General features: G+C 46.8%; 1 protein-coding gene across 1 annotated transcript in view; it reads right to left on the bottom strand.

The window, feature by feature from the left end:
• The window catches only part of KCNN1 (potassium calcium-activated channel subfamily N member 1), a 203,254-nt gene that overhangs the window by 47,834 nt on the left and 129,608 nt on the right, over positions 1 to 25,812 (bottom strand). The window contains exons 4-6 of the mRNA XM_066604774.1: positions 20,165 to 20,306; positions 19,872 to 19,982; positions 15,816 to 15,943 (exon numbers count right to left, since the gene is read on the bottom strand). Of these exons, the coding sequence (XP_066460871.1) occupies positions 15,816 to 15,943; positions 19,872 to 19,982; positions 20,165 to 20,306 (381 nt within the window). The remainder of the gene's footprint in view (positions 1 to 15,815; positions 15,944 to 19,871; positions 19,983 to 20,164; positions 20,307 to 25,812) is intronic.

Here is a 25,812-nt window from a genome sequence, read left to right as displayed (position 1 = left end):
GGGTTGCTCTCCAGAGGCACAGTATTATTATAGAGGGCTGCTCTCTAGGGGGACAGTATTATTATAGAGGGCTGCTCTCTATGGGTGCAGAATTATTCTAGAGGGCTGCTCTCTAGGGGCACAGTATTATTATAGAGAGATGCTGTGTAGGGGCAGAGCATTATTATAGAGGGCTGCTCTCTATGGGGATAGTATTATTATAGGGGGCAGCTCTCTAGGGGCACAGTATTCTAACTGAGGGCTGCTCTCTAGGGGACAGTATTATTATAGAGGGCTGCTCTCTAGGGGCATAGTATTATAATAGAGGGTTGCTCTCTAGGGAGACAGTATTATTATAGAGGGCTGCTCTCCAGGAAGATAGTATTATTAAAGAGGGCTGCTATCTAGCGGCACAGTATTATTAGAGAGGGTTGCTCTCTAGGGGCACAGCATTATTAGAGAGGGTTGCTCTCTAGGAGCACATTATTATTATAGAGGGTTACTCTCTAGCGGGACAGTATTATTATAGAGGGATGCTCTCTAGGGGCACAGTATTATTATAGAGGGTTGCTCTTCAGGGAGACAGTATTATTATATAGGACTGCTCTCCAGAGGCACAGTATTATTATAGAGGGCTGCTCTCTAGGGGGATAGTATTATTATAGAGGGCTGCTCTCTATGGGTGCAGTATTATTATTGAGGGCTGCTTTTTAGGGGCACAGTATTATTATAGAAAGCTGCTCTCTAGGGGCACAGTATTATTACAGAGGGTTGCTCTCTAGGGGCACAGTATTATTATAGAGGGCTGCTCTCTAGGGAGACCGTACTATTAGAGAGGGTTGCTCTCTAGGGAGACAGTATTATTATAGAGGGTTGCTCTCTAGGGGGACAGTATTATTATAGAAGGCTGCTCTCTAGGGGCAAAGTATTATTATGGAGGGTTGCTCACTAGGGAGACAGTATTATTATAGAGGACTGCTCTCTAGCGGGACAGTATTATTATAGAGGGCTGCTCTCTAGGGGCACAGTATTATTATAGAGGGTTGCTCTTCAGGGAGACAGTATTATTATAGAGGACTGCTCTCCAGAGGCACAGTATTATTATAGAGGGCTGCTCTCTAGGGGCACAGTATTATTATTGAAGGCTGCTCTCTAGGGGCATAGTACTATTATAGAGGGCTGCTCTCTAGGGTCACAGTATTATTACAGTGGGTTTCACTCTAGGGGCACAGTATTATTCTTGAGATTTGCTCTCTAGGGGCACAGTATTATTATAGAGGGTTGTTCTCTAGGAGCACAGTATTATTATAGAGTGTTGCTCTCTAGGGGGACAGGATTGTTATAGAGGGCTGCTCTCTAGGGGCTCAGTATTATTATAGAGGGTTGCTCTCTAGGGGCACAGTATTATTATAGAGGGCTGCTCTCTAGGGAGACAGTATTATTATAGAGGGTTGCTCTCTAGGGGGACAGTATTATTATAGAGGGCTGCTCTCTAGGGGCACAGTATTATTATAAAGGGCTACTCTCTAGGGGGACAGTATTATTATAGAGGGCTGCTCTCTAGGGGAACAGTATTATTATAGAGGGCTGCTCTCTATGGAGACAGTATTATTATTGAGGGTTGCTCTCTAGGGGCACAGTATTATTATAGAGGATTGCTCTCTAGGGGCACAGTATTGTTGTAGTGGGTTGCTCTCTAGGGGCGCAGTATTATTATAGAGGGCTGCTCTCTAGGGGCACAGTATTATTATAGAGGGCTGCTCTCTAGGGGGACAGTATTAGTATAGAGGGCTGCTCTCTAGGGGCACAGTATTATTATGGAGGGTTGTTCTTTAGGGTCACAGTATTATTATATAGGGGTGCTATCTAGCGGCACAGTATTATTAGAGAGGGTTGCTCTCTGGAGGCACAGTATTATTATAGAGGGTTGCTCTCTAGGAGCACAGTATTATTATAGAGGGCTGCTCTCTAGCGGGACAGTATTAATATAGAGGGCTGCTCTCTAGGGGCACAGTATTATTATAGAGGGTTGCTCTTCAGGGAGACAGTATAATTATAGAGGACTGCTCTCCAAAGGCACAGTATTATTATAGAGGGCTGCTCTATAGGGAGACAGTATTATTATAGAGGGCTGCTCTCTATGGGTGCAGTATTATTATTGAGGGCTGCTCTCTAGGGGCACAGTATTATTAGAGAAAGCTGCTGTCTAGGGGCACAGAATTATTACAGAGGGCTTCTCTCTAGGGGGACAGTATTATTATAGAGGGCTGCTCTCTAGGGGCACAGTATTATTATAGAGAGCTGCTGTCTAGGGGCAGAGTATTATTATAGAGGGCTGCTATCTAGGGGGACAGTATTATTATAGAGGGCAGCTCTCTAGGGGCACAGTATTATTACTGAGGGCTGCTCTCTAAGGGGACAGTATTTTTATAGAGGGTTGCTCTCCAGAGGCACAGTATTATTATAGAGGGCTGCTCTCTAGGGGGACAGTATTATTATAGAGGCCTGCTCTCTATGGGTGCAGTATTATTCTAGAGGGCTGCTCTCTAGGGGCACAGTATTATTATAGAGAGATGCTGTGTAGGGGCAGAGTATTATTATAAAGGGCTGCTCTCTAGGGGGACAGTATTATTATAGGGGGCAGCTCTCTAGGGGCACAGAATTCTAACTGAGGGCTGCTCTCTAGGGGACAGTATTATTATAGAGGGCTGCTCTCTAGCGGCACAATAATATTATAGGGGCTGCTCTCTAGGGGCACAGTATTATTATAGAGGGCTGCTCTCTAGGGAGACAGTATTATTATAGAGGGCTGCTCTCTAGGGGCACAGTATTATTATAGAGAGCTTCTCTCTAGGGGCACAGTATTATTACAGAGGGTTTCTCTCTAGGGGCACAGTATTATTATAGAGGGTTGTTCTCTAGGGAGACAGTATTATTATAGAGAGCTGCTATCTAGGGGCACAGTATTATTATAGAGGGCTGCTCTCTAGGGGCACAGTATTATTATAAAGGGCTACCCTCTAGGGGGACAGTATTATTATAGAGGGCTGCACTGTAGTGGCACAGTATTATTATAGAGAGCTGCTCTCTAGGGGCACAGTATTATTACAGAGGGTTGCTCTCTAGGGGCACAGTATTATTATAGAAGGCTGCTCTCTAGGGAGACCGTACTATTATAGAGGGTTGCTCTCTAGGGAGACAGTATTATTATATAGGGTTGCTCTCTAGGGGGACAGTATTATTATTGAAGGCTGCTCTCTAGGGGCACAGTATTATTATGGAGGGTTGCTCTCTAGGGAGACAGTATTATTATAGAGGACTGCTCTCTAGGGAGAAAGTATTATTATAGAGGGCTGCTCTCTAGGGGCATAGTACTATTGTAGAGGGCTGCTCTCTGGGGTCACTGTATTATTACAGTGGGTTGCACTCTAGGGGCACAGTATTATTCTTGAGATTTGCTCTCTAGGGGCACAGTATTATTATAGAGGGTTGTTCTCTAGGAGCACAGTAATATTATAGAGGGTTGCTCTCTAGGGGGACAGTATTGTTATAGAGGGCGGCGCTCTAGGGGTACAGTATTATTATAGAGGGCTGCTCTCTAGGGGCACAGTATTATTATGGAGGATTGCTCTCTAGGGGCACAGTATTATTAAAGAGGGCTGCTCTCTAGGGAGACAGTATTATTATAGAGGGTTGCTCTCTAAGGGGACAGTATTATTATAGAGGCTGCTCTCTAGGGGGACAGTATTATTATAGAGGGCTGCTCTCTAGGGGCACAGTATTATTACAGAGAGTTGCTCTCTAGAAGGACAGTATTATTATAGAGGGCTGCTCTCTAGGGGCACAGTATTATTATAGAGGGCTGCTCTCTAGGGATACAGTATTATTATAGAGGGCTGCTATCTTGGGGCACAGTATTATAATGGAGGGTTGCGCTCTAGGGTCACAGTATTATTATAGAGGGCTGCTCTCTAGGGAGATAGTATTCTTATAGAGGGCTGCTATCTAGGGGCACAGTATTATTATAGAGGGCTGCTCTCTAGGGGGACAATATTATTATGGAGGGCTGCTCTCTAGGGGCACAATATTATTATAGAGGGCTGCTCTCTAGGGGCACAGTACTATTATAGAGGGCAGCTCTCTCAGGACACAGTATAATTACAGAGGGCTGCTCTCTAGGGTCACAGTATTATTATAGAGGGCTGCTCTCTAGGGAGACAGTATTATTATAGAGGGCTGCTCTCTATGGTCACAGTATTATTATAGAGGGTTGCTCTCTAGTGGCACAGTATTATTATGGAGGGTTGCTCTCTAGGGTCACAGTATTATTATAGAGGGCTGCTCTCTAGGGAGATAGTATTATTATAGAGGGCTGCTCTCTAGGGGCACAGTATTATTATAGAGGGTTGCTCTCTAGGAGCACAGTATTATTATAGAGGGCTGCTCTCTAGGGGCACAGTATTATTATAGAGGGCTACTCTCTAGGGGGACAGTATTATTATAGAGGGTTGCACTCTAGGGGCACAGTATTATTATAGAGGGCTGCTCTCTAGGGACACATTATTATTATTGAGGGGTGCTCTTCAGGGAGACAGTATTATTATAGAGGACTGCTCTCCAGAGGCACAGTATTATTATAGAGGGCTGCTCTCTAGGGGGACAGTATTATTATAGAGGGCTGCTCTTTATTGGTGCAGTATTATTATAGAGGGCTTCTCTCTAGGGGCACAGTATTATTATAGAGAGCTGCTCTCTAGGGGCACAGTATTATTATAGAGGGCTTCTCTCTAGGGGGACAGTATTATTATAGAGGGCTGCTCTCTAGGGGCACAGTATTATTATAGAGGGCTGCTGTCTAGGGGCACAGTATTATTATAGAGGGCTGCTATCTAGGGGGACAGTATTATTATAGAGGGCAGCTCTCTAGGGGCACAGTATTTTTACTGAGGGCTGCTCTCTAAGGGGACTATATTTTATAGAGGGTTGCTCTCCAGAGGCACAGTATTATTATAGAGGGCTGCTCTCTAGGGGGACAGTATTATTATAGAGGGCTGCTCTCTATGGGTGCAGTATTATTCTAGAGGGCTGCTCTCTAGGGGCACAGTATTATTATAGAGAGATGCTGTGTAGGGGCAGAGTATTATTATAAAGGGCTGCTCTCTAGGGGGACAGTATTATTATAGGGGGCAGCTCTCTAGGGGCACAGTATTCTAACTGAGGGCTGCTCTCTAGGGGACAGTATTATTATAGAGGGCTGCTCTCTAGGGGCACAATAATATTATAGAGGGCTGCTCTCTAGGGGCACAGTATTATTATAGAGGGCTGCCCTCTAGGGAGACAGTATTATTATAGAGGGCTGCTCTCTAGGGGCACAGTATTATTATAGAGAGCTGCAATCTAGGGGCACAGTATTATTATAGAGAGTTGCTATCTAGGGGCACAGTATTATTATAGAGGGCTGCTCTCTAGGGGCACAGTATTATTATAAAGGGCTACCCTCTAGGGGGACAGTATTATTATAGAGGGCTGCACTCTAGGGCACAGTATTATTATAGAGAGCTGCTCTCTAGGGGCACAGTATTATTACAGAGGGTTGCTCTCTAGGGGCACAGTATTATTATAGAAGGCTGCTCTCTATGGAGACCGTACTATTATAGAGGGTTGCTCTCTAGGGAGACAGTATTATTATATAGGGTTGCTCTCTAGGGGGACAGTATTATTATAGTAGGCTGCTCTCTAGGGGCACAGTATTATTATGGAGGGTTGCTCTCTAGGGAGACAGTATTATTATAGAGGACTGCTCTCTAGGGAGAAAGTATTATTATAGAGGGCTTCTCTCTAGGGGCATAGTACTATTGTAGAGGGCTGCTCTCTAGGGTCACAGTATTATTACAGTGGGTTGCACTCTAGGGGCACAGTATTATTCTTGAGATTTGCTCTCTAGGGGCACAGTATTATTATAGAGGGTTGTTCTCTAGGAGCACAGTAATATTATAGAGGGTTGCTCTCTAGGGGGACAGTATTGTTATAGAGGGCGGCGCTCTAGGGGCACAGTATTATTATAGAAGGCTGCTCTCTAGGGGCACAGTATTATTATGGAGGGTTGCTCTCTAGGGGCACAGTATTATTATAGAGGGCTGCTCTCTAGGGAGACAGTATTATTATAGAGGGTTGCTCTCTAGGGGGACAGTATTATTATAGAGGGCTGCTCTCTAGGGGCACAGTATTATTATAAAGGGCTACTCTCTAGGGGGACAGTATTATTATAGAGGGCTGCTCTCTAGGGAGATAGTATTCTTATAGAGGGCTGCTATCTAGGGGCACAGTATTATTATAGAGGGCTGCTCTCTAGGGGGACAGTATTATTATGGAGGGCTGCTCTCTAGGGGCACAATATTATTATAGAGGGCTGCTCTCTAGGGGCACAGTACTATTATAGAGGGCAGCTCTCTAGGGCACAGTATAATTACAGAGGGCTGCTCTCTAGGGTCACATTATTATTATAGAGGGTTGCTCTCTAGGGAGACAGTATTATTATAGAGGGCTGCTCTCTATGGTCACAGTATTATTATAGAGGGCTGCTCTCTATAGAGACATTATTATTATAGAGGGTTGCTCTCTAGTGGCACAGTATTATTATGGAGGGTTGCTCTCTAGGGTCACAGTATTATTATAGAGGGCTGCTCTCTAGGGAGATAGTATTATTATAGAGGGCTGCTCTCTAGGGGCACAGTATTATTATAGAGGGTTGCTCTCTAGGAGCACAGTATTATTATCGAGGGCTGCTCTCTAGGGGCACAGTATTATTATAGAGGGCTACTCTCTAGGGGGACAGTATTATTATAGAGGGTTGCACTCTAGGGGCACAGTATTATTATAGAGAGCTGCTCTCTAGAAGGACAGTATTATTATAGAGGGCTGCTCTCTAGGGACACAGTATTATTATAGAGGGGTGCTCTTCAGGGAGACAGTATTATTATAGAGGACTGCTCTCCAGAGGCACAGTATTATTATAGAGGGCTGCTCTCTAGGGGGACAGTATTATTATAGAGGGCTGCTCTCTATTGGTGCAGTATTATTTTAGAGGGCTTCTCTCTAGGGGCACAGTATTATTATAGAGAGCTGCTCTCTAGGGGCACAGTATTATTATAGAGGGCTGCTCTCTAGGGGGGCAGTATTATTATAGAGGGCTGCTCTCTAGGGGCACAGTATTATAATAGAGAGCTGCTCTCTAGGGCACAGTATTATTATAGATGGCTGCTCTCCAGGGGGACAGTATTATTATAGAGGGCTTCTCTCTAGGGGCACATTATTATTACTGAGGGCTGCTCTCTAGGGGGACAGTATTATTATAGAGGGTTGCTATCCAGAGGCACATTATTATTATAGAGGGCGACTCTCTAGGGGCACAGTATTATTACAGAAGGCTGCTATCTAGGGGTACAGTATTACTACAGAGGGTTGCTCTCTACGGAGACAGTATTATTGTAGAGGGCTGCTCTCTAGGGGCACAGAATTATTATAGAGGGTTGCTCTCTAGGGGGACAGTATTATTATAGAGGGCTGCTCTCTAGGGGCACAGTATTATTATAGAGGGTTGCTCTTTAGGGAGACAGTATTATTATAGAGGGCTGCTCTCTAGGGGCACAGTATTATTATAAAGGGCTACTCTCTAGGAGCACAGTATTATTATAGAGGGTTGCACTCTAGGGGCACAGTATTTATATAGAGAGCTGCTCTCTAGGGGCACAGTTTTATTACAGAGGATTGCTCTCTAGGGGCACAGTATTATTATAGAGGGCTGCTCTCTAGGGATACCGTATTATTATAGAGGGCTGCTATCTAGGGGCACAGTATTATTACAGAGGGTTGCTCTCTAGGGAGACAGTATTATTATAGAGGGTTGCTCTCTAGGGGGACAGTATTATTATAGAAGGCTGCTCTCTAGGTTCACAGAATTATTATAGAGGGTTGCTCTCTAGGGATACAGTATTATTATAGAGGGCTGCTATCTAGTGGCACAGTATTATTACAGAGGTTTGCTCTCTAGGGAGACAGTATTATTATAAAGGGCTGCTCTCTATGGGCACAGTATTATTAGAGAGGGTTGCTCTCTAGGGGCACAGTATTATTATTGAGGTTTGCTCTCTAGGGGCACAGTATTATTATAGAGGGTTGCTCTCTAGGAGCACAGTATTATTATAGAGGGTTGCTCTCTAGGGGACAGTATTGTTATAGAGGGCTGCTATCTAGGGGCACAGTATTAGTATAGAGGGCTGCTCTCTAGGGGCACAGTATTAGTATAGAGGGCTGCTCTCTAGGGAGACAGTATTATTATTGAGGGTTGCTCTCTTGGGGCACATTATTATTATAGAGGATTGCTCTCTAGGGCACAATATTATTATAGAGGGTTGCTCTCTAGGGGCGCAGTATTGTTATAGAGGGTTGCTCTCTAGGGGGACAGTATTATTATAGAGGGCTGCACTCTAGGGGCACAGTATTATTATAGAGGGCTGCTCTCTAGAGGCACAGTATTATTATAGAGGGCTGTTCTCTAGGGGCACAGTATTATTACAGAGGTTTGCTCTCTAGGGGGACAGTATTATTATAGAGGGCTGCTCTCTAGGGGCACAGTACTATTATAGAAGGCTACTACCTAGGGGCACAGTATTATTATAGAGGGTTGCTCTCTAGGGGCACAGTATTATTATAGAGGGCTGTTCTCTAGGGGCACAGTACTATTATAGAGGGCTGCTCTCTAGGGGCACAGTATTATTATAGAGGGTTGCTCTCTAGGGGCACAGTATTATTATAGAGGGCTGCTCTCTAGGGGCACAGTATTATTGTAGAGGGTTGCTCTATAGTAGCACAGTATTATTATTGAGGGTTGCTCTCTAGGGGCACAGTATTATTATAGAGGGTTGCTCTCTTGGGGCACAGTACTATTATAGAGGGCTGCTATCTAGGGGCACAGTATTATTATAGAGGGCTGCTCTCTAGGGGGACAGTATTATTATAGAGGGTTGCTCTCTAGGGGCACAGTATTATTATAGAGGGCTGCTCTCTAGGGGCATAGTACTATTATAGAGGGCTACTATCTAGGGGCACAGTATTATTATAGAGGGTTGCTCTCTAGGGGCACAGTATTATTATAGAGGGCTGCTCTCTAGGGGCACAGTATTATTATAGAGGGCTGCTCTCTAGGGGCACAGTATTATTATAGAGGGCTGCACTTTAGGCGCACAGTATTATTATAGAGGGCTGCTCTCTAGGGGGACAGTAGTATTATAGAGGGCTGCTCTCCAGGGGGACAGTGTTATTATAGAGGGCTGCTCTCTAGGGGCACAGTGTTATTATAGAGGGCTGCTATCTAGGGGCACAGTATTATTACTATATAAGGGATGACTCAAGAAGCACTATTGCTTTGTAAGATTGCACTTATAGGTGGAAATTATTACCTTAAAAAACCCAAATTGAGCATCATTAATGTCTAAGCGGCAAAAGAGGGCACTATTTCTAGGCAGCACACAGAGCGCATTATTTCTTTCAACTAAACACTACTGTGCATATTATTACTATGTGTGGGCACAAAAGGGGCATTATTACCATGTGGGAGTACAAAAAGGGTACTAGTATTGAGGATTTATTACATTTATCATTTTATTGAGTCAGGTACCGAGAAGACTTATTACTGTTCGGGTACAAAACGTGGCATTTTTACTGTGTGGTGCACTAATAATGTCTATGGCACAATATGGGGAACTGTCCGACACTATTATTTTAAGGGGTATTGTCTGTGTCACTATTTTTAAGGGTAATTCTAATTAAGACACTTATTTCTGAAGTGCAGTAATTGGGGCACCATATTACACAGCAGGTACAGTAATCGGGGCAGATAAGGCAGTAATAGGCACAGAATTGGAGATAGCAGCAGGATGAAGAGTTTGTGTAGGTAGGTAGAGTTGTTTGAGGTGCTGGAAAAGTGAAGACCCAAAGATACCTGTGTTGCAAACTTTGCAGAAAGAAGTGATGCCTGGAAGAAGTTGTCATGGTGCTCTGCACCCAATAGACAAGACAGAAGAATGAATGACTTCAGTCCAAATGGAAGTCACCTGTGACCACTGGCTATAACAGTATTAAAATGGCTTTATATGGTCTGCAGAGCATCTGTGTAGAGCCAGTATCTACCATTATACGGGTCTTTATTAGTATTTCTATAGTGGCTTTTAGTCAAGATGATAAAATCCCCTTATACCAGTCAAGAAGCCGCTGTGAGAAAACAGTATGGGACACAGATTGGCTTAGGAACGGCAAAGGCACCCGGCAGGGCTGCATCCTCTCACCCTTCTTGTTTAACCTATATGCGGAAGTGATCATGCGGGAAATGGACCGAGACGAATTGGGAATCGGGGTGAAAATAGGTGGCAGAAACATCAACAATCTCCGTTCTGTGGATGACACAACTCTGCTTGCAGAAAGAGAAGCCGGTCTGAAGCAGATTGTGAAGGACGCCATTAGATTATGGACAATCATGGACTGAGTAATATCTAATTAATTAATGTTTAAATACTACACCACAATGATGGAATCTAGCTGAAAGGTCGCTGATGTTTTCTTTAAGACAACTAGAGCCATAGAATGTACTAGATAAACCACGTGACCGTGTGCTTTTAGCTATCTGCAGGGACACATATGTTGAGATGAGATAAGGAGTTTAAGAAAATTTACTGCGCAACTTGGAACTCTGTCAAGAAAGTCAGAATGTATCCAATGAATGCAATGTAATGTCTAAAGTAACCAATCAGATGTTGGATTGAGAACTGTCCAATGATGTTGTGACAGCCCAATGTAAGGGGGCTATAAATACCGCTGCCTGATTGTGGCCAGGTAGGAATATGTTGCTGAAGCCATACTTGTGTGGGCTCTGTTATTTTCTTCCTCCGTCATATGACGTCATTCGCCGGTTACACTACGCTTGCCCTCTAGTGGCATTTTGCCGCAATACAGCTGATATGGAAGATTAAAACTGCAAGTGAAAAAATGGGCCTCTACCTGAATATAAAGAAGACAAAAATTATAATGACTGCAAAAAATGGCCAAATTCAATCAAAATCAATCGACAATGAGGCCATAGAATGGTGCAAGACTTCATCTTTCTTGGCTCAAAAATTGAAAAGACTGGAGAATCTATACCAGAGGTAAAACATGGGATAGCACTGGGGCGAAGCGCAATGCTTAACATGAATAAAATCTGGAAAAGTAGGGATATCAGCATAGCAACTAAACGCAGGATAGTGCAAACCACCGTTTACCCCATAGCCGTGTATGGAGGTAAAAGTTGGACTGCGAGGGAAGCTGATAGGAGGAGGATTGATGTGTTGGAGCTGCTGGAGAAATCTGCTGCATATGCCCTAGATGGTGAGAGTAACAAACAAATCCTGAATCGTATAAGACCTGATCTATCACTGGAGGGCAAGATGACCAGACTCAGACTCACGGAGGACAAGATGACTAGGCTCAGGCTCATGGAGGACAAGATGACCAAGCTCAGACTCACGGAGGACAAGATAACTGCGCTAAGGCTTTTGGATGACAAGATAACCGGACTCAGGCTCACAGAAGACAAGATGACCGGGCTTAGGCTCATGGTGAACAAGATGACAAGGCTCAGACTCATGGGGAACAAGATGACCGGGCCCAGGCTCATGGAGGACAAGATGACCAGGCTCAGGCTCATGGAGGACAAGATGACCAGGCTCAGATCCATGGAGGCCAAGATGACCGGGCTCAGGCTCACGGAGGACAACTAGCTCGGCTCAGACTCACGGAGGCCAAGATGACCGGGCTCGGGCTCATGGAGAACAAGATGACCGGGCTCAGGCTCACGGAGGACAAGATGATCGAGCTTGGGCTCATGGAGGACAAGATGACCAGACTCAGACTGACGGAGGACAAGATGACCGTGCTTAGGCTCATGGAGGACAAGATGACCAAGCTCAGGCTCATGGAGGACAAAATGACCAGGCTCAGGCTCACGGAGAACAAGATGACCAGACTCAGGCTCACAGAGGACAAGATGACCAAGCTCAGACTCATGGAGGACAAGATGACTAGGCTCAGGCTCATGGAGGACAAGATGACCAGACTCAGGCTCACGGAGGACAAGATGACTAGGCTCAGGCTCATGGAGGACAAGATGACCAGACTCAGGCTCACAGAGGACAAGATGACGAAGCTCAGACTCACGGAGGACAAGATAACTGCGCTAAGGCTTTTGGATGACAAGATGACCGGACTCAGGCTCACAGAAGACAAGATGACCGGGCTTAGGCTCATGGTGAACAAGATGACAAGGCTCAGACTCATGGGGAACAAGATGACCGGGCTCAGGCTCACGGAGGACAACTAGCTGGGCTCAGACTCACGGAGGCCAAGATGACCGGGCTCGGGCTCATAGAGAACAAGATGACCGGGCTCAGGCTCACGGAGGACAAGATGACCAGACTCAGACTGACGGAGGACAAGATGACCGTGCTTAGGCTCACGGAGGACAAGATGACCAAGCTTAGGCTCACGGAGAACAAGATGACTGGGCTCAGACTCATGGAGGCCAAGATGACCGGGTCCAGGCTCATGGAGGCCAAGATGACCAGGTCCAGGCTCACAGAGGACAAGATGACTGGGCTCAGACTCACGAAGGCCAAGATGACCCACCTCCATCAAGCACCAGCAGCTCCGACTGTTTCCTTCTCCGCCATACAGAGACAGGTTCTGCCATTGTTACACCCCTGTGTCTGTCTGAACCAATTACAGGGACTTGCTGAAGGACATTTGGTCTCATGTCACCCATTACGTGCACTGCCTCAGACACCCACCATCGCCTCTGTTTGCAGTGGTGTTATGAATGACGAAACTGGACGATACGAAGGGAAAGCAGGTTGTCCTCAGTGACTAATCTAGATTTAGTTTGGGCGCTGACGACTGCCGAGTTCGTGTCTGGAGACCTCGGGATGAGCGCCTCAATCCTGCCTTTGCTGTGGAGCGGCACACTGCCCCCCTGCTGGTGTGATGATCTGGGGGTCATCACATACGATAGTTGGTCCCCCCTAGTAGTGGTACAAGGGACAATGACAGCTCAGAAGGATAATGCTCAGCTGCACACACAAGGGGTCACAGGAAGCCCCCATAACATTGTAACACCTCCGTGGCTGTCCAGTCACCAGATTAATTGCCAATAGAACAAGTATGGGACCATCTCATAAAAACTGAATCTTTATTAGAATATATCTATAGAAACAAATGCTCACATGTGCGAATCTACAAGTTTGGGCAAAAAACTAAGCCTTAATCATGCAGCTATGTCAATGGTTGTTTACGCTGTGCACAAATTCTAATTCCTTTCTGATGCCTGGAGAATCCCCAACAGTTGGATGGTCCCGACTACAGACTAAGAAGGCTGAGTACACTTTGACCTGTATGCTGCTGAAGAAGGTCCGTATGCAGATCGCCATTTTATCAGATCATGATTGTTAATGGAAGCCATTGGAGTGTTTGCATTATACAGGCTGAGAATCTCACTAGGAAACCCAAACATTCCCCAATAACTTTGTCATTCTGCCTATGAAGATGGATACACTATCCTACCAAAAGGAAGTGGACACCTGAGAATCAGAATCTGCATGTTAATACCTACTTTGGCGCTGATGTCATTGGATATGCTCCGTGGTATACTTTCTACTAACATCTGATACAATTCAGCTGGTATTTCCCTTCATTCATCCTGAAAGCGCATCTCAAAGAAGTTGCATCAGCCCATCTACAGTGGTGTAAGGCGTGTCGCCATTGGACAGCTGAGCAATAGAAGAACGTTATATGGGGCGATGAATCCCGCTCCTTCATCTTCAGGTCAGATGGACGTACACCTGAGTGTGGAGGATCCTGGGAACACGAGACGCTTTTCATAAATCAGCTCTTACTGTTTAGGTCAATATTCATAGGAAACCAGACAAAAATTACAAAGTTATTGAAGTTATTTGGGACCCCTAGAAGACTCAGCTTGTACATCAGGGCCGAGACTGTTTTTGCTTTCGGTTATTTAGCATTAGGTATTGGTGTCTCGCCGCCGTCCTCCCAGTCATGGCATCTGCCTTATCTGCTGGGGACAACGCTGCTTCTCCATAAATTCTTATTTGCGTGGGGATATGCAATTTTGGTCCGTTTTACAAAGGTCGATTCACTGAGTGTGCGTTGCATACGTTTTTGTTGCGTATTTGCGTTTTTTTTACTTCTGTGCACCTTCCATTTTTCACATGCACAAAAAAAGGACTATTTGATGTCACTGTGTCCGGGCAACATGTGAAAACGCCTCTGCAGACATACGTGCAACATCTGTGTGCGCTGCATTGTCTTACACTGCCATAAACCTTCATGGACGATTGCGCTTCCTGAAGAGGTCCGAGCAAAAAATGCCCATGTGAATAGCCCGGTTTAAGGCGCATGCGCAAGAATTCCTGAAGGCGTCTTCAGACGGCCGTGCCTTCTCACGTTAATCACGCCTGCAGAACATGATGAAATGAAACCATTGATTTCAATGGCTTCGTCTTCACTAGCGCGGCTCCTGAGCGATATTACTAGTAGCCCTGTCTTTCTGGCACTCGGCTTCTAGATGTGTGAGACGGATAGGGCCGGACTTATCTTTCAGGGTTTTGTCGTGTGGATAGCGTGAAATGTGTTGGGTAGCAGCGAGCGTGTTTGGACAGGCACCCTACGAGTGCAGTGCTCTACACGCTGCGCCATTCTTTACTGCTCAACAATCCGCACGTATTTGGCCACTTCCTCTACAGACGATGTCGTTCATGAATGCTGAAGGTTTCTCCCTTTCTGAGACATCTAATACGTATCCAGTACTCTCTAGCAACGGCAGACCAAACCTATAAAACAAAGTTGTGCGCAGGTCTTTCTTGGTCGCACTAGACTAAGGGTTCATGCCCACGACCGTGCTTTCACCACGTATCATGAGAGGCGCTGCACAGACTCGCGATACACGGTGAAAGGAGTCAATACGAGTCAATGGACCTTCATTGATCCATGCACACCGTCGCGTATCGATACTCACAAGGAAGAGATGGCAGCTGCTCTATTTGTCCGCATGCCTACACAGCGGGAGCCTCGACATGTGTATGGGCAGTGTATAATATGCCGTCCACGCACAATACATTGCGTATGGGAGGCGTTTACATACACGCACCTGCTCTGAAACACAGCGAGGTATTGTTATAAAATATGCATACGCCCATGGGCATGAGCCCTAAGAAGTTCTCCCACCTCCAAGACAGCACTAGTGTTGTCACCGCGGGTAGACCCCATGGAATGGCTTATATCTGTGCCTTGTAGTTATTTGGCGCCAGGAAGGAATGAAGAGTTCATTCATATCAAAGTTTGGGTTTCTGGAACCTGATTGGTTTCTGCTATGTAGCAGTTGAACCGTATTATTGCCTTTGGCTACCATTTGCGGATTCTGTCGCTGCGGTATGAAGAAGCTCGTTCTACTACATACTTCGCTGGTGAACGAAATCCAAACCCGCTGGACCTGCAGAAGTTGTGAGAATCCGACCAATGAATTGCAAACAGCAACACACGGGTGACGCGATAAGTTGTGATACGCGTGGAGTAACCCGCCCGGCGGGCGCTGCGGCCCACGTGTTAGCAGCTTGTAACGCCGCCACGTTTTCCTTGTTCCTACTAATTAACCTTCCACTGCCCTGCCTGATACCCTGGCGGCTTTGTCTCCCCTTGACTGACCTTTACTTCGTTCTTTCCCTTCTAGTCTCACTTACAGGTGAATTGCTTGCAGGAACTTGCGTTGGTGTTTGCGTACTTTAGCGTGGTCGATCTTCCTCACGAGCTTCGTGTGTTTGTAGATCAGCCACGTTTCCCTGAGCACGTTGGCAGCCGCATTTTTCACCTGGTATAAAAAAAAGAATAAAAAAGTCAAATGCATTCAATGAGGAGTATGCCACAATGCAGAACCGCGACGAGGGACACTGTGGAGGGATACGATGATCTGCACCACAGGTAGGTGTCACCAATGTGGTAGGCACAAGACAGTAAAGACATTATTTTGAAGTCACTTTATCCAACCTGTCCTTTGTGTTTGATGGGATATTATACTCTCCTTAAAGGGCCACTCCAGTGAAAACACATTTTTCCATCCCTGCATCCCTCACTGGATTACACTCTGGAGGTCTCCCCTGTGTACTGCAGACACTTCCATGCAGTGCAGCCCTCTGTGCTCGCCTCTTGATGGTGAGAATTTTTACTTTTCAATCAGTCCCATTATGCATCAGCCCAGCATTAATTAAGGCTATGCCATTTCTGCCCGCTGAGGGGATAGTTTAATTATCATTACCTTATATAATCACTTAAATAAGCTACAGACCATAAGTATACAGTCAGACGGATGAGCTGTGATCTCCTCTATTATAACTGTGTGGCAGGAGCTGTGTGATCATCAGTAACTATGATAGGCGTGTCTATGTCTCCATGTAACAGCATCAAACAGACTGAGAATCTGACTAGAAAATGAATACATAACCCCAAAGTAGACCTGAGCTGTCTGACCATCTGAGGAAAGAGCTTGGGAGATTCAGACAGAAAGAAATAACGAAGCAGGTAACATTAGCTCACGTCGGGTTTATTCCATCAGCATCGGAGGTTCCGTTCACTAGAGAACAGGACGCAATAGAGCTGTAAACTCCAGAAAAGTGCCAGACAGCTAGCCAGAAATGGGACATACCCCATCATAGTCAATGAGGGTCTATCATAAGACAGTTCCATTTGGCCAGGGGACCAGTCCTTATATATATTGAGGGAGAGCTACAAGAATCACCGGAGTGGCCCTTTAAAGGGGTTCTGTCACTAAAAAAGAAAAATGCTCTACTTATCTATTCCTCCCCCATAAGTCTACTTACCAGATCTTCACCTCCCTTATCTTCTCCTGTGGGTGTGTGTGTGTGTGTGTGTGTGTGGGGGGGGGGGGGGGGTTCACTTCACCTCCAGCTGCCAGATTCTGCTCCTTCCTGTGAGGTTACGTACATTAGGTTGGCAGTCTGCCAATGTACCTTACGCCACAGCTCACAGGCCGGCAGGGGGACTGCCTATCTTCTTCAGAGATTGCTCATACCAGCTGTCTCTGAAATAGATTACAATTCCTTCCTAGGCAGTGAAGCTACAGCACAGGGATGTGACCTTCACTGACCCGGCCGGAAGGAATGTGAGGAATGCAGCCCTCATAACAAGCCGGCCAGCATGCGGTGAGGTGACCACGGGGCAGTGGGGAAGCTCAACCAGAAGATGTGATAAGGAGACAGACAGGGAAGGAATAGGTACCTTTAGATCATTTTTTTTTAATGACAAAACCCCTTTAACAATGATGCCTTTTCTGCATGTGGATTGTGGCCCCGCACACTTGTGTTTTTTAATGCGATTGTCAATGGGACTTTCTAATGTTAAAAACGCATCGCACAAAAAACGCATCGCGCCAACATTGCATCGCGCCAACACCGCAGAGCACCAACATTGCATCGCGCCAACACCGCAGAGCACCAACATTGCATCGCGCCAACACCGCAGAGCACCAACATTGCATCGCACCAACACCGCAGAGCACCAACATTGCATCGCGCCAACACCGCAGAGCACCAACATTGCATCGCGCCAACACCGCAGAGTACCAACATTGCATCACGCCAACACCGCAGAGCACCAACATTGCATAGCGCCAACACCGCAGAGCACCAACATTGCATCGCTCCAACACCGCAGAGCACCAACATTGCATCGCGCCAACACCGCAGAGCACCAACATTGCATCGCGCCAACACCGCAGAGCACCAACATTGCATCGCACCAACACCGCAGAGCACCAACATTGCATCGCGCCAACACCGCAGAGCACCAACATTGCATCGCGCCAACACCGCAGAGTACCAACATTGCATCACGCCAACACCACAGAGCACCAACATTGCATAGCGCCAACACCGCAGAGCACCAACATTGCATCGCACCAACACCGCAGAGCACCAACATTGCATCGCGCCAACACCGCAGAGCACCAACATTGCATCGTGCCAACACCGCAGAGCACCAACATTGCATCGCGCCAACACCGCATCGCGCCAACACCGCAGAGCACCAACTTGTGATGCATTTTTAACATTAGAAAGTCCCATTGACAATTGCATTAAAAAACACAAGTGTGCGGAGCCCTTACGCTCAGAAATAACGGATTTGTGCGGAACTTATCAGGAGGAATTTCTGAAGTCCAGACGGGTCACTGTGATTGTCAAATATACAAGAGGACACAATAGCGCTGGAAGAACTTTTAATAGCGCTGTCCTCCTATGCTGACCGCTGGGTGGGCACTAGAGGTCTGATTACAGTATGGCAGAGCTAGATGTTATCATCTGGCAGTTATACTTGTTTTTATGTGGACTACTACGTTCTGGCCGCCATGATATTGTACACATCCCAGACTGGTGATAGAAATACCCGAAAGCCCCTTTCACACGGATGGATTTGCTCGCAAGAGAATAGGACCCATTGATTTCAGTGGGATTGTTCACATGCACATATTGTACTGCCGCGCAATAAAAGGCAGCATGCTCTATTTCCTTGCACACCAAAAGTCCCCATAGAAGTCAATGGGAATGTGCGCAGAATCCGCTAGGAGATGCGTGAAACATTGCACCAGAAAAAGAACACATCTGGGACTTAATAGACTAATTAGCCATTTCAATTGGTGCGTCTTTGTTTGCTGCGCGTGGAAAAAGTGCAGTAAAATACGCCAATGCGTGCGCAAAAAAAGCATGGTTCATTCCACAAATACGCAGCACTGAGGCACACGCAGATATGTGAATGCGCTCATGTGAAGGCGCCTCAGACTGATCTAGAGATGTAGAAGAATTGTAATATTGCAGGCGGCTGCAGACAAGCATATGTACAAATACGCTCGCCTCCGTGCAAGCTATTTGTGCAGCGAACGAGGTTGCTTTCCGCATGTGTCTGTGCATAGGACTGTACTTTTTAGCACACGCAGGGCCAGTTCACATGCACACGACACCCCCGCTGTGATTTAAAAGGCTACGTAACTTTATGGGGTCCATACGTGTTCTTTTCTCCCAGTTTTGCGCAATGTATCTCGCATTATGCATGCATTTGCATGCCACAATAGACTACTATGACGACCTTTTAAATACGTGGGAAAATAGAGCAGGTGCTTTGATTTTGCGCGCGTCTGAAATGCACACCAGAAAAAGGACATGACAACCAACCCGCTGAAATCAACGAGTTCTATTCTCTGCGCGCAATTCCTGCGTGCCCAAAAACGCATGCAGATCTGTCCGTCTATAGGAGCCCGGATTCAGAGTGCTGGTCAATGTATATAGAAGCCAGAAAGTGATGCATGAGCACAAGTTCACTGGGGCTACCGAAGCCTTTTTTGGCGTACCATAAGCGCTGTATTTCATTAGAGGAACATTTGTATGGCGCGGCATGCGATAACAGCGAGCTTTGCTCGGGGTGCCATGCAGTCTGAGGCCAGCCCTGCTCAAGGACACATGGAAGTACAATGGAAGACAGACCGAGAAAGGAATGAATCTGGATTCAGGAACATTCGGTGTTTTTCTCTACATATTCCAGGTGCGGGGAAGCATGCATGAGCCTACTGCACTATGGAGGAGCAAGCAGGGTGGCGCATGCCTGGGGGGCATTCTTCTTCTATTCCCTTCAGTACAGCATGCCTTTCGGTTCCTTCACTAGACTTGTAGGGCACTAGCATAGCATTTTCTCCAAATTCCACCCCATTCGCATTCTTTCCCACCACTCTGTACCCGCTTTGAAAGTTGTGTGTCCATCATAAAGTTGTGTACGTGTTTCTCAGCTTTGGTGAGCTCCAACTTTCTTGCAACAACAGCAACAACCAGAGCTGTGCAGCCTGCACCCTGTGGAAGGAAAGGACAGGCTCACTGCAGAGCATGGAACAAGAAAAACACTAAAAGTAGGAAGATTCAAAAAGACTTGTGACTCAGGAGAAAAATAGATGAAGAGAAAGGAAGTACGGTACATAGGAAGACAACAGGAAATGGAGGATGAGCTGGCGGTACGTAGGTGGCGGCGGTCTTACCATAATGCCCGTCAGCAGACAGACTCCCTTTCCACAGTAGGTGTTGGGCACCATATCTCCATATCCAATTGATAGGAACGTTATGGAAATGAGCCACATGGCACCCAGGAAGTTACTGGTCACCTCCTGTTTGTCATGGTACCTGTTGGGGAGAACAGAATGAAAAGAGAAAGGCAATGACAAGTCTCGTACTGGAGGGTTGTCAGAATACAAGTGTGGCATGCAGCGTTTTAGAGAAATATATATTTTAGGTTAGGGCAAGTAAAAAAATCACCGCCAACCTCAATCAGCGCCAGGTATAAGAAACTCCAGGTTCCCTGGAACCAGTAGGGCTTAAAGAGCCACGCCTCAGACTGTACGCCTCGGGAAGCTGTTTAGGACCTGAGTGAACTAAGTGGTTTATTACACGCTTGTTATAGTTCATCCCTGACCGGCCACATCCAAGGATCGGCGTGGAGCGGCTGTGAGCGAGATACATACAATCTTCTACAATTGGCCGTTACCGGGGCTTCTGGTTTCATTTCTAATAAAACGTGGTCTGATTTTTCCTTATGTGACGATTGTAGACAAACACAATGTAACTGCTAACACACAAACGCTGGTACCTCCATGGCTTCTATCGAGCACACCATCCGTAGTGCAGTTAGGAAAACTCTGCCATTTTGTGGCCCATAGATCCCCTTTAGCAGCAATCGCCGCCATTAAACATTTCCTGTAGCTGAGATTTGCACAAGGAAGATTGAGGAGAAATTTTGGATCATTCCTTCCTGCAAACGTGTTTCATCTTCTGGAATGCCTTGTGTACCAAGCCTTCTCTAGGTTAGGCACAACGTGTCTATAGAGTCGGGCTGGGCTCACACGGGTGGATTCCAATTGCGGCAAAACGCAGGCATTGAGAAGCATGTACTTTCGCTTTTTTTCTTCACAATTGCAGAAGAAAAATCGCAGCAAGCTCTATTTTGTTACGGACTCTGCACGGACAGCCTCTACTGAAGTCAATGGAGGCCATCCGACCCGCAGCCCATACACACTTAATATTGCGTATGAGCTGTGGGTACCAGTGTCATCACTAAGCTGCAACGCTGGAAATACAAGCTTTGAAAGAAAAAACTGTACTGCGCATGACCGACGGCGAGCCGCCACGGTCCTCTGCAATACAGAAACAGCAATTAAGCAGGTCGCCAGCTTGGCTCACAGCCGGAATCTGCTGCGGGCCTCCCACATGCGGAATCTGGTCTGCCCATGTCAGCCTGGCCTCAGGGTCAGGACTCTGATTTGGCCGTTCCAAAACACAAATCTTCTTCTTTTCCAAACATTCATTAGTTGATTTGATTGTGTGCTTTGGGTCATTGTCTTGTTGGCCAACGTCTCTTCAGCTGGAGGCCATGGACGGCTGCCCTTACATTCTCCTGTAAAATAGCTTGGTACAGCTTAGAATTGATTGTTCGTTCAATGATCACAAGATGTTCAGATACCGAGACTACAAACTGCCGCGTCCGAGGAGCAGGCCCACGGCTGAGGAGATAGCGGGGTAGAGAAAGGCTTTGTCACGGGGCTCTATCATCTCCTCCCCTGGGGGTAGCTTGGCCCCCGACCACGTTACTGCTGGGGGAGGTCACTGGGGTTGTAACCAGGGATTACACTCGTGATGCCACCGTTCCGTCCTCTGCGGTGGATCTTCCAGAAGAAATAAAGTAGTCCACACAGGGCAACTTTCTGAACAGGAACCAGGAATGGTCGGGTCTGTCCATTTACTGTAACCTTTTAAACTCCAATCCAAAGAAAGTCTTGGTACTGATGTAACCAGTCAGAGTGGTGGAATAGGGAGGATTCTCTGGATATCTCGGATGATCCACAATCCAAGTTATCTGTGTGATCCCGCTCACAGCGACTCTCGTTGTCCTCCTCTCACTGTGAAGCGCGAAGTCTCCTGGTAGAGTGGGCCCTGGCAGAGCACAAGGAAGTCGCTCGGCGTCCTCTATTCTCTCCTCACACAGACTGATGTCCGGTGTCTGTGTGGTTCACTCACTATCGGATCTCGCTCTTCCTTTTCTGACTGACCCACTCTCAATCAACTTTCCTGTCTCACTTTCTGACTTCTGCAAACACATACATGTAACATCCTCACGTGACCCCAAAACAATACATTGAATACAACAATACATTTTCTAGGGGACAGCAGAGCGCCTAACGAAGCTGTGGGTGACTGGGGGGTGGGGAGATTTAGGGGGAAAAGAAGGAAGCGACCAAAGGGGGGGTGGTACAACAAGCAGGAAATAGAGAGGGAGGAAGAGGAGGGGCTCATTGCTCTGAAGAAAGAAGAAGGGAGAAGACGCACCAGGAGAGGTCTGCAATCAAGAGTGAAGATGGAGCAACTCATGCAGCAAATCAAAGAAGCAGTGGCCAGCCAGGGCCCCCAGTGGCTCAAGAAGATGGCCGAAGAGTTTGGAGCGGCGGCGGCGGCACCAGAGGGAGGAGCGGAGGGAGAGCCACCAGCGGTGAATAGCGGCGCGGAACCCCGCGGAAGACCGCAGAGGAGAAGACACCCGCCAGCCAGATTGAGCCCCAGCCCAGCGGCGAAGAAAGGAGGTCGGAACAACAGCCCGGGGGCGGGCGGGAGCGGAGCGGTCGCAGCGCCCGGCGGATGCAGCCAGTCCGGCGGGCATAGCCAGTCGGAGGGATCGCAGGAGCGGGGACGAGTTTGGACCGGAAGCCGGTGGGTTACTTACCAGGAGCGGAGTAGCGGTACAGAGGACGGGTAAGTCCGGCTCGGGAGAGGGAAATCCCGCGGCTGTCCAGAGGGGTCTCAGAAGGGAGAAGGAGCGCGCTCCACGTGTCTCCTTCAGCAGGCGGAGGGATCCACAAGCAGGAAATAGTTCCGGCAAGAGGCCTGCACTTCAAAAGGAGGCCGCTGGGGGCTACGGGAGCGAGTCCCTGTTCAGCCCAGAAGAAAATAGCGGAGGCGAGAGAGAGCAGCTTAGATATGGCGCTAGCAAAAGGGGGGAGAAGCGGTCAGCAAGGGGAAAGTATAGAGAGAGTAGCAGAGTAGAGGTACAGGACAGTGAGGGTAGCGGTGGCAGCCTAGAGTCAGTAGGAGGCGGAGATAGGGCGTTGGCAACAGCCCCTTTGCCTGTGGCTAGCAGGGTGGGGGAGGACCAGCGAATTTTCACGCGGCGCCAGGCGGCAGCGGCATACGGAGCAGTTAGCGGTTATAAAGCTGTGGCCTACCCACATATTAAAAGCCAGCAATTTGTTTCGGTTTTCTCATTTATATTGGGGAGCTAGGTTTATTAAAGGTGGGAGTCCCCCCATCTAGACAGGACAGAAGATACCAGACATTAACCCTCTCAGTCCTGCAACCATCTATTCCACATAAATCAAATACACTCCACAAACAAGACACTGACAGACATATAACATTATGGAGGGACCAAACTACGATGCTCCCTCCACCATCCTCCACAGTAGGGATGAGGTTTTTGGTGTTGGTGTGCAGTGAACTCTTCCTTCAAATGTAGTTTTGTGCACTTGTGCTAATAAGTTCCATTTTGTCTCATTTGTCTATAGAACATTTTCCCAGAAGCATTATGGAACATCCAGGAGGTCTTGGGTGAAGCTGATATGGGGCTGCAATGTTTTGTCCTTTTTGGTATCTTTTCATGGACCCCATTCTTGTCCGGTGTTTTTCTAGTAGTGGACACATGAACGAAGGTTTATACAGTTTGTAGAGTCTTTTGTAAGCTTTTTGGTTCTTTCAGCATTGCCTGTTGTGCTCTTGATCTTGGGTCTCTGTCATATAAGCGTTGCAATTGCTGCTGACCTGCACCGTGGACGAAAATCCCATGAACGAGAAAAAGCCATGACCAAGTCGCGGCTAAATCTCACGCTTTCTTGCTCATTCGCATGGCTGGGTGCGGCTAGCGCTACTATCCCCCCCCCCCCCCCCCCTTTGCCGGCAGCTCTCATAGATAGGGAAAGACCTATATTTTCTTTTCACATCAAAACATCGGCTGCCGTATTTTGCTGCTGATGTCCTATTTTCGCCAGCCGGGCGTTTTTACGTGGCTGATAATCGCCATGTGAATGAATACATTGGAATCCGATGCTTCACACGGTCACAATTTGTATTGTGGCTGAATTGGTCATATAAAAACACTCATGTGAATAAGGTCTGGACAAGACGTCCCCTTCGAGGGACAGTAGCAACAGTCCGGAATTGTCTCCATTTGTAGATTTGTCTGTGAATTGATCTACACCTAAGACTTTAGCAATGTTTTCGTAACCTTTTTCAGCTTTTATAACACATTTTCTGAAATCTAACTAATCTTCCTTGAGAAGAACAGATCTATCACTAGTCAGGTTTTATGTGCCTTTATTTAATGGGCAAAGCACCTTTGAAATCCATATTTCCAATCTCATCTCTTTAAATGATTTGTGTAATTAAAAGAAACACATTTTAATGGTTGGGCAGGGTGTAAAATAAAAAAGACCACATACTGACCTATCTTTGCCCCCCCCCCCCCCTTCCCCCCCCCGGGACCCTCCCGTTACTCTAATTACATACTATGTTACTCCATCCCCCATTGCAGACAGCAGCTGCGCGCTCTGATTGGCAGCACCGATCACCTGACTTCCCGTCCACAATGAGGGATGGGGTGGAGGGCGCTGCCCAGCTGGGGACAAAGACAGGTGAGTATGTGGGCTTTTATATTTTAGCAACTGCCCAGCTAGTGAACAACAATTCTTAGAATCACACAACCCCTTTAACTGGAACACCTTTCTGCCAATTAGCACTTGGAGTGCTAATTAACAAAGAGGTTCATTTACTTTTTCTCCCTGGACATTGGATATTTACTCAATGTGCTCAATAATACATGAACAGCAGTCTAGTTAGACCTATAGATAACTTAGAGAACAATCAGACCTTATTTTATTAGTAGTCAGTGCAGAAATCCAGGTAATTCCAAAGGGTTCACTATATTTATATACAGTACCAGTCAAAAGTTTGGACACGCCTTTACACTTCATGCTTTTTTAATCTGCATTATAGATTTAAATTGAAGACATAAAAACTATGAAGAAACGTGTATGGAATTAGATAGTTTACAAAAAGTGTTAAGATTGTTTTAGATTTTTCAAAGTCGCCCCTTTTGCTTTGATGCCAGCTTTGCACACTCTGGGCATTCTCTCATTCAGCTTCATGGGGTTGTCACCGGCAATGGCTTTAAATGAACTGGTATGTCTTGTGGAATTTCTTGCCTTCTTAATGTCCTTGAGAGCATCAGGCCGCCTGCGGACGGCCGGGTCGGATCCCGCTGTGAGAATTCTCGCAGCGGGATGCGGACCTGTGCCCCTGCACAGCCCTGCGGCTCACCTGCTCCCGGCATCTCCGAAGCTCTGTGATGTGCCAGCTGCCGCCCAGCCGGCGGCTCTTCACTGACATTTCTGTGTGGGCAAATCGCGGCTCTCTGCCTAGGATTGCGTTCCCTAATGCAATCCTATGGCAGCGGCCGCTGGGCGGAAATTCTGTGGGAAATCTCGCAGTGGAATTTCCGCTGGTGTGCAGGGGGCCTTAGTTGTGTTGTGCAGAGGTTGGGTTGGTACATAGTTCATTCCAGTGGTTAGACTACTGTTCTAATCTACATTGT

This window comes from Eleutherodactylus coqui, chromosome 5 (genome assembly GCF_035609145.1).
Source record: "Eleutherodactylus coqui strain aEleCoq1 chromosome 5, aEleCoq1.hap1, whole genome shotgun sequence".
NCBI classification, from domain to species: domain Eukaryota; kingdom Metazoa; phylum Chordata; class Amphibia; order Anura; family Eleutherodactylidae; genus Eleutherodactylus; species Eleutherodactylus coqui.
This window is presented reverse-complemented; position numbering and strand designations above follow the sequence as displayed.